The 9,711-nt window shown below is 52.0% G+C and overlaps 1 protein-coding gene across 1 annotated transcript; it reads right to left on the reverse strand.

Moving 5' to 3' along the window:
- Nucleotides 1–7,176: 7,176 nt before the first annotated feature.
- Nucleotides 7,177–9,388, reverse strand: TCF21 (transcription factor 21). Its single transcript, XM_086632065.1, has 2 exons — nucleotides 8,939–9,388; nucleotides 7,177–7,266 (listed from the first exon to the last, which is right to left on the reverse strand). The coding sequence occupies exons 1-2, from the start codon at nucleotides 9,386–9,388 to the stop codon at nucleotides 7,177–7,179; spliced, it is 540 nt and encodes a 179-aa protein (XP_086488191.1).
- Nucleotides 9,389–9,711: the final 323 nt, after the last annotated feature.

Genomic DNA, 9,711 nt, shown 5'->3' on the forward strand with positions numbered 1-9,711 from the left:
CGGCTGTAAGTCGTACTTCACCCAGCTCCACAATATTCAAACATTCTGCTGAATTTTATAATATATATTATTTTATGTATTTGTATTTCTATAATAAATAGATATTATTAATGTGAAGCTGCTTGGCAATGGTGAGAAAGATACTCTGAGGGCATATTCCTTCCAGTACTTAAAGGAGGCCTACAGGAAAGCTGGAGAGGGACTTTTTCCAAGGGCATGTAGTGATAGGACAAGGGGCAATGGATTTAAACTGAAAGAGAGCAGATTTAGATTAGATATAAGGAAGAAATTCTTTCCTCTGAGGGTGGTGAGGCACTGGTACATGTTGCCCAGACAAGCTGTAGATGCCCCATCCCTGCAAGTGTTCAAGGCCAGGTTGGGTGAGGCTTTGGGCAACCTGGTGTAGTGGAGGGTTTCCCTGCCCATGGCAGGGGGGGTGGAACTAGATGATCTTTGAGGTCCCTTCCAACCCAAACATTCTATGATTCTATGTAAAATTTTGGCGTTGGGAAGCTCGCAACTTGGGTAGAAGAGGTACTGCAGAGCTTAGCAGAGTTGGGCAACAAATGAACAGGGGTTTTCAACGTCCTAATTTAGGCTACACTATTGATTAAATCTCGTGTTATGTTTGTTCTTGAACTTGGCCTCTTGCTTCTAGTGACCTCTTGTCTTAATATATTAGTTACGAGATACGAATAGCAAAGAGGGTCCCCACTAAGAATTTTTGGCCCATAGGAGAAGATGGCAGGTTGATCTGGAAAACAAGTGAGAAGAGCATGAGGCTGGGGGAGACAAGGGCATCGAGCACCTTTATCACCCTAGCTTCTCAGGCTGCAGTGACACCAGTAAATAAAACAGGGCCAGGGCTGATTTTTCAGAGAGCGTGATTGCGTGCAGGGTCCTTGGCATGCCTTTGGCCTGTCTGACGTAACTTTCTCACAGAAAGCATCCAAGCACAGTTTGGGAATAATGTGTGCCAGGCAGTGTTCTCACCCTTTGGTGAGAGTGGAATAAAATGCAGGTATGCGTGGATGTGACCCTGGCTACAGCACTGGCTGTTGGAGCCAGAGAATGGTCCACGGCCTGTTTTATCTCTACTAGCAGGTGTAGATATGGATATGGATATGGATACACAACCTGAGGGAGAGCATCCTTCCCTACGCTCTTCTCACTTCTATCTTCATACCGAATTCAGAGAGCAAAGATCCCTGGTGATTTCAGCGTGCCTAGGAGAACAGCTTGTAAGTTTGTGCACCAGAAGAGCTGGTGCCCTAAGCCAAGCTGACGTGAGAATCTTCAGCCAGCTGATTGTCAGCTCTGCGCCTCTTTTTCTTCCCTTTGTCTGTATAACGATAGCGACCTCCTATGGAAAATCATTTGGTCATGAGGTGATGGCAAATGCTCCAAGGTAACTGCTGTCTCCTGTTTAATTTCTGCATGGACTCTGAGGTGCCAGCAGCACGAGAGTCCTTGCGTTAGAACAAAACAACGTGTTGTTGGTGAGGAAAAAGCGTTCCCGTTCTGGTCAGCTTGGCCATCAAAAATCATCACAAGAAACAGGATGCTGAAGCAAGAGGCCGCACTCACACTTGGATTGCTTGTCCCACCCAATGGTCTTTGCCTCATCCCTGATGGGGGAGGGAAGCGCCGCTGCAGCAGCCTGGGAAGCCATCCAGTGGGACAGTTATCTGTGGGAGCGCGTCCCTGGGAACGCTCGCTGCCTGTGCCCGCTCCTCCTCCACGGCTGCTGCCACCCAGGATTTTGCAGATGTTCCTCCCAGAGAAGGCAGCTGCAGCTCTCAGCCTCCCCGTTTCCATCTCCCTGGTGGTCTGACTCCACCCGGCTGTGGTGGAGCTGCTGGTAGTTCCTCCCTTCCCCAGCCCGTCCTTCCACAAGGACTGAGCAGTAGCCGTCAGAGGAAGAGGGATTATTCTATGCCTCTTCCCCCCTTCCTCTTGTCTCCTTGCCGTGTAGCTGTACCCTTCCTTTTTTTTCCCTAGTGTTTCTGATCCCCGTTTCTTAAACAGCATGTAAACAACTGAGAGAAAACTCCAGCGTGTAGATAATCCATATTTACAGTCAGATATGGTCTTACAGTTTACATAGCAGCCTGGGATATAAATAAGGGTTGGGGTTTTTCTCCTCACTTAAGGAAAATGGCGTCTTAGAACTTAAAGTGAAGGAAGGATTTGCATTGGTTTTGACTCTCCCGCTTTTGTTATGATCTTTATTTTTCCCCTTGCAAGGAGGTTTGGATCTCTCCACTCCCCACGCGAGGACGGTGTAGCTGTGCGCGAGCATGCGCACGGCTCGAAAATGCGTCTCATCTGTTTACAAGTTTCGCTTTAAGGGCAAAACTCTAAGGCAAGAAAATGCGTCATCCGGGGACTGTTGTGACCCCAGGATATGTCCACGCCGCAGTTGGGAAATGGGATGACTGCATGCCTAGGTCTACTCAAAAGTAATTTTTTTATAGCTAGCTCAGACACACCAGTGTCTGAAGTGAACAGAAGCAAAAAACAGTTACATGTTTTTTTCCCATCCCTCCCAGAGCGTTAAGTTTTAGGTCAGACCTATGACATCTTCTCAGGGTTGCAGAAACTCACCAGGTCATAACACACCAGTAGCTTTGCAGCACTAGGGACAAAAAAGTCATTGTTACTGGTTGTGCCACTTCCCATTCATAAAGCGTGCCGGGCTGAGGAGCACGAAGGAGCCCGCAGCTGAATAGTGAGCACAAAGTTGTATTCGCCTCGTGGGTCTGCGTTCGGCAGCACAGACTTCATACAGGAATACTCACTGCTACACGGCTGGCAATGGATAGGGACAATGGGAATCACCGGCTGTCGGGAGAAATGCTGTCTGGAGGTATCTCTAGGTGTGTGTATTTATATATATGGAAATTACAGAATGCTCTGTTGTTTGCTACCACAAATTTCAATTTCACTGAAAATGAATTTCATTTCAATGTCATTGAAGTATCTTTTGAAAGCCTATCCCTTTTGGGAGACTGAGAGTGATAATGTACATTCAGATATCCAGACAGAAATTAGAAATACCCTGCACTTTTATTAGATTATACTCTCCGCTCGTACACCAGATGTATGTGAGTTTTATTCTCTTTTAGACAGCTTATTACCTGCAATTAGCTAATGTCTTTTGCATATTTTTTTTTTTTTTTTACTACAAATAAAAATGCATGGCAATGACAATGGGGTTTCGGGAAAGATTGCCTTTTGAAAAATACGTGTGATTCATTTACAGGGAAGCATGTTTTTCCAGGCAGACACAACTGTGGGGTTACCGACACAAACGCTTCAAACAAACCTGTGCTGGCGATCCTGTAACTGTATCCGGGATTCAAACCAGCTTCCCTACATAAGGAACCATGCAGATTTTCTATGTCTTTTAATTTCTGAGGTGAGCTGGGAATTTTGACCTTGGAGGCACTTTAAAGAATAAGCTATGTAGCATGTGTTCTCCTTGCGCACCTTGCAGCTTAGGGGCACGACCACCACCGTGGCCTCGCTGCCCCGGTCAGTGCACAGGACAGCAACGCATTGTGCAGGTGCCTGCAAAGTGGCTTTCTTGCTGTGCTGATGTTTCAGGCTGGCAGATTTCCATCCCAGCAAGAGAATAAGATAAGTCTAAAATATATTTTCTGCAAGGGATGGAAAAATGCTTGCTCCTAAAGATCTTATGGCTTGTGCAACCTGCTGCTACAGTACAACACGAGCACCAAGGCCAGGAGCCCGAGCACTGAGTGCAGCTCTGCAAATAAAGAATTTTTCTAGTCTCTAGCTGAACTGAAAAATGGTCATGGAGTAGTCGAGTGGAACGGGGTTTCCTTCAAAAAAAAAAGTATTAAAATCAGATAGGACTAAACTATTTTTAGAGAGTTCTTATCTTAAAACATATAGGTCCATAAGCAGGTTTTCTATGAACTTGTATCCTGTGATTGAAGCTGCATTTGAAGCTTCATCTCTGCTCTGTATGCTCTGGTATCTGATAAGGGCTGAATTCATGTCGAAACCTTTCCTTTAGTTGCAGAATTAAAAGATTTTTTCTTTTCACTACTCAGCTGCCTGCTTTAAAAAAAAAAAAAAAAGTATTGTAGTAATTTAGTTATCTTTAAGACCTCTGTCAAATTCAGTTGAAATCAGGCAATCAGTTCAAACATTATTAGGAGGGAATATATACAGACACTCACGCAGCTGCATCCACATCCATGTAGATACAGAAAGATAAATCAAGTCTCAGCTTTGTTTCCACGTGGAGAAGGGGTGTAACTGTATTTAGGTAAACATTAAAATGCATCACTTTGTACAGAAAAGCAAGAAAGAAAACAAAATATTTTCTTTAAAATCATTTATATCGATATTTAAGCCAGTTCCCTTTTTTTTTCTTTAGCACATTCGCGAGTTCCCTTCCAAATGATCAATTGCTTCAGTCAGACTAAACATACGTTTTCTGTTTGCAAATATTTTTCTGTAAAATTGAACTCAGCAAACGGGAAGAATGATTCCAGCCATTGTTCTCCTGAGATACGTGGTAGGACTCTTAATTCATCTAAGAAACTGGGGCTGTCGAAGCCCACTGCCCATGCTGTCAGGGCTGTGCCCTTACACTAGAAGCCAGTAGACCAAGGGTTCCCAGCCACGTAGTGCCTCTGGAAAATGTATTCGTTGTCTTCAAAATGGAGATAAAGCCACTAATTGTTTTACAGTCAGAGTAGAGCTGTTATTTACCTTTCTGTGTACTGCTCGTTGCTTTTGTTTATTGTTTGCTGCTTCTTTTTGCCTTTTTGTTTGTTGCTGAACTATTGCACAGAGGCAAGGACTGAGGAAGGTGGAGGACACTTGAGTATTTTAGTCCCCAAGAGGCTCGCAATCTAGACTGCTAGATAAAGTGAAGAGCAGCACGAGAAATACCCGTGTCTACAGCCGCCTCTCACCGTTCCGCTTACATGACAGCTTTTGGCACATGGTTACAGCTCTGTTCCTCGCATTTCACGGAGGACGATTGCATTTCTCCCTTCTATTTCTCCCTGCTGTGTTTCGGGGGGCAAACAAAGAGCAAACATGGCTAGCTCAAAAGGGTGGGAAGGACGATGAGGGGCAACGAGTAAGCATTGCAAAGCAGGGTGGCAGAGAAGCCTGGGTGAGAATATTCAGAATTTAACTCGTAATTTCGTGCACATCTCAGATATCTTATCAATTTCTGCTTTCTGGAAGCAAAACTGCACTTTGCTGTGAGTCTTGAGCAGCATTAATTAGCATGGATTTAAGTCGAGATTTTGAGTGGTTAAATCCAAACGTTAATTTCAATTCAGCGGGTCAATTCCGTGGTTAAAAGCGTATTTGTGCATTTGCTGCATCAGTTATTTGCATGGAGCTTAAGGTCGGAGGGCTCTGCTCCGTCTGCCTTTAGGAGAACAGCAATGCCCGCTGAATTTCGCAGTGCCTGGGGCGCAGAGATCAGCCCTGCCAGCTGTGCTTGCCCGAGTGGCACATCTCTTCAGCAAGAGCTCTGACCGCTCGAGGTGATGCCCGTGGCAGTGAAGTCGGTCGAGCCGGGTGCGTAAGGGCGTGTGTCGGCTGGCGCAGCCCCGCTCACGACAGTGGGGTTGCGTGTGGTTAGGGCAGGCGGGGAGGTCGGCTTTTAATTGTGCGGGATGGAGATAAAGCTGTGAAAAAGTGAAATTAAACAGCCCTATCCCCTTCAAAACCCTTCGGACGATACAGCAAGCCCTGGCGCTTTCCATAACGATGGCCGGGATGTTCGCACAGCCCTCGGCTCCCAGCGAGCCACTTTCATTAAACCCAGCCCATGCATGAACCCCACTGCTGAATATGGGTGGCCCAGAGGACGCGCTACCTCACCCAGTTATCTCAGGGGGAAGGGGGCATGAGAAGAAACATAATCCAGCCTGCACGGCTGCCCGGGCAGCTCAGCGCCCGCCTGAGGAGGGTGCCCGGGGGGGAGGCAGCTCCCGGGAGGGTCCGTGGCTCCCGCGCTGCCCGTGACCGCAACCCGGCCGGGACGGAGGGCTTGGCCCGGCGGGGGGGGCGGCCGCGATGCCTCCCCGGCCCCGGGGCGGCCCTGCAGCCCCCGCTGCCCCCCGGGCGGGGTGCTGCCCCTCTCCTGCCCCTCTCCTGCTTTCGGCCAGAAAGCACGCAGGTATCAAACGGAACCGAGGGACGGTATTGAAAGAGCAAGTGAAGCGGAAATTTAAAGCCCCTCTGCTAATAATAACAGTATAAATAACCGAAGACGTCTTGTAAACAGTGCGGTCATAACCCCGAAACATTAAACAGCGCGGTGGGATCTGGCGCATCAGCTGCCGGCGGCCGCTGCCGGTGCCGGGGGAGCGCCCCGCACTCCTGTTTATCTCAGCCTCATCTCCCACGGGCGCGCTGATCGATAGAGGGGAGATGTTTAAGTTAAAAATTCCCGGCTCCGAGCACCGGGGCCGGAGGGGGATCCTCCGTCCCACCGTACTTCATCAGTAGTTAAGTGCTCCCTTCCCCGCGGCGCGGTGCGGTGCGGAGCGGCGCGGGCGGCCCCCGCAGCGCCCAGGCGCCGAGCTGCGGCCCCGCCACCCCCTCCCCCAGGGCTTTGCTCCAAATCCTTGGCTCCCCCGCGGCCTGGGGCGGAGAGGCCGCTTCCCCGCCGAGCCCGGGAGTCGGAAACGAACATTACACCGTTCTGCGTTCAGTGGAAAGGAAGGTTTATTCACAGAAATAGAGCAAAACCTGCTTGAGGAAAATATATCTATATATCTTTAGGGTGAATTACTTCATAGAGATGACTGTCAAAGTCAGTTTTTTTCTAGGCATCTACATATTTCACAGGTCTCAGACAAAAGATACACGCGTGGTAGGTTTTGTTTGATCTCTGTCTTTTCCCTAGTAGCGCTTGAACCAGCAAGGCTGTTGTTGCAGGACACTCGACTGTACACGGGTTTAATAAAGTTAAATAGAGTCGGGATCTCTCGGGGTGGACGGAGTCTTTGCTAGGGCACGTTTGGTCTCCTCTGCGCCGGGAGAGCGACTCTCTCCGTCGCTCCGCCCGGGGCCCGGGGCAGCGGCGGGGCCGCGGCGCGTCCCTGCTGGCCCCGCCGCCCGCTCCCCGGCCGCGCCGCGCCGGGCCGCTGCTGGCCGGGCCGCCGGGGCTCAGGATGCCGTCGGGCCGCACAAGCGGTTTGTGTTCACCACTTCTTTCAGGTCACTCTCGGGTTTGCCGGCTACCATAAAAGGCCAAGTCTGTAGCCAGGAAAAGACACGGGTGGGAAGGGGGTTACATTGGGAAAAATGCACATTGCAACGCTTATTTCGCCAGCGGCTCCCGGGGATCGAGCCCGCCGTCCACCGCCTGAGCCCGCGGCTGGCGGCGCTGAGCGGGGCTCGGGCCGGGGCTGTCGCCGCTGGCCTCGACGAGGACCCTGTTGCCCCTCGCCGACAGCTGGTGCCGCTTCGCCTCCCAGCGGCAGCGGGCGACCCCCCGGCGTCCCTGGGGCGCCGGAGCCCGGCTCATCCGCTGCGGGACGGAGGGAAGGACGGAGGCAGGGAGGAGGGTGCCGCGCCGGCTCCGGCACACCGGCTTCCCCCCGGCACAGCCGGCGCGGGCATCCCGCTGCCGCCGCCGCCGCGCCGCCCCCCGCCGCTGCCCGTGACCGGCTTGGGGGTCTCTTCCCCGCGGGAGCCGCCGCCCGCCCCGCCGCGGGCCCGTCGCCACCGCCGCGGGCCCGTCGCCACCGCCGCGCCGTTCCGCGCCCGGCAGCCCCCGGCCGCCCTCCCCGGCCTTCCTTCCGCAGCTCGGTGGGCAGTTTTGGTGTGCCTCTGAGCGGGGGTGGGTGTGGGGGGGTGTGTTATATCTGGATTGGGTGTTGGCTTTGTTTTACTTTTTTTTTTTCCCCATGTTGTTGTGCTGAGGATTTTGGGTTTAGCGCAAAAAAAAAAAAAAAAAAAAATCTTCCAGGCCCTTCTCAGCTGAGACAGTGGGTAATATACTTTCCTCCAGCGTCCAGAGCTCAAAAGGGAGAGCTGGACTCCAGGGAAACGTCCCAGATCCCCTCCATGATTCCTTTATCTGGTGGGGTCCACACGTGCTGCCAGTGTAAAGGCTGGATGTTTAAAAAGAGCCCAGACAGATGTCACCCATCCTCAGTTTACATTGGTTGCACGTATTTTTAGAGCTACAAACTGAGTGTTTCTGGTGGCCGGGGATGACAGGGAGACCCCAGGCTGCTGGGGAAAGCTTTTTGTGGGTGCTAGGAGCAGCAGGAGGGATGTCGTGCAGCCCAGGGAGGCTTTGTGGAGTCCGCCTGGGGCAGACACCCTTCTCGGGGAGCCTTCGCTGGTATTTATTTCTCCTTTACCAGTTTACACAGATAGGAGAAACATCCTGGACCCAGCAAATCCGAGCGGCTAAGCGCAGAGCCCCAAGAGCTCTGTTTTTAAAAAGCTAGGGCTTGAGGATTATTATGGCAGGAAATGTTAGGATAGAAAGGAGGGATAAGAAGAAATCCTGAGTCCTTGGCTTGGGTCCTTCCTAAAACGTTCCTTTCTCTACCCAAATTCCTATACCTGCCTGCTTGCAGGTAGAAAGCTGCCATCAACCTGCGGAGGTTTCTCAGGCGTTTTTGGGTCAGTAAAACCTGTCGCTGTGGCCAGCGTGGCCCCTGTTTGTCCCCTGGAGAGGATTGCCAGGAGCAGCGGATGGGGCCTGAGAGGCTCAGCTCTCGGGGCAGAGGGCGGGAGGGCAGCTGGGAGCCTGTCCCCCCACACGGTCCCCCTTGCCACCCCACTGGCACCAGACTCCCTGTGAAAACCTCAGCGAAGGTTTCTCCTGGCACATGCCCCATCTCAGATGCTCGCCCGCCTCTCCCCGTGCACCCGCACGCAGAGCGCCTGGCCCCGGCGGGCCGTGACTTACCAGGTTGACCGGGTGGATGTAGCCATTCTCGTACTTGTCGTTGGCCAGGATCTGCCTCAGGTGAGCGATGTAGCTGGAGGCCAACCTCAAGGTGTCCAGTTTGGAAAGCTTGGTGTCTGGGGGCACCCAGGGCAGAGTGGTCTTAAGCCTGGAGAAGGCTTTGCTAAGCACCCTCATCCTCGCTCTCTCCCTGGCGTTGGCAGCGTTTCTCTGGACCTGCTTTCCCTCCTGGCTCACTCCATTTAAAGGGCTCTTCTTGGGGGGAGCTTTTTTCCTCTTGCCCGAGGCCCCTCTCCCCTTCTGAGGGGAGCCATTCTCGCCATTGGATCCCTCCTCGTTGCTCTCGTTGGACGCCCCAAACTCTTTGTTAGTATCCATTTTCAGGCCATCGCACTCCAGCATCTCCACCTCCTGAAGATCTTCCACATCACTGAGGGACCCAGTGGACATGGTCTGGAAGATGCCAAAGGACCAGCGGGAAAGGGGGAGGGGGAGGGGGAGGAGGAAGCGCAGCTCCTCAAATCTACTTCAAGGCGGCGGAGGAGAGAAGGGGTACCAGTATTTTCCTCCCCTTCTCTCCCCCCCCACAGCACTAGGGCGCGATACCAGTCCAGAGAGGATCCCCACCCTCCCACCCCCCAACCCCGCTTTGCCCGTGTTGGAGGGAGGGAGTGAGCGTGTGTGAGAGAGGGAGAGAGAGAGAGAGAAAGCTGAGGAATTTAGTGAGGACACTAGTAATTTATCTGGGGGATAAGAGAGGCGGATCCAGCCCA

This window comes from Tauraco erythrolophus, chromosome 2, assembly GCF_009769465.1.
Source record: "Tauraco erythrolophus isolate bTauEry1 chromosome 2, bTauEry1.pri, whole genome shotgun sequence".
Taxonomy (NCBI): Eukaryota; Metazoa; Chordata; class Aves; order Musophagiformes; family Musophagidae; genus Tauraco; species Tauraco erythrolophus.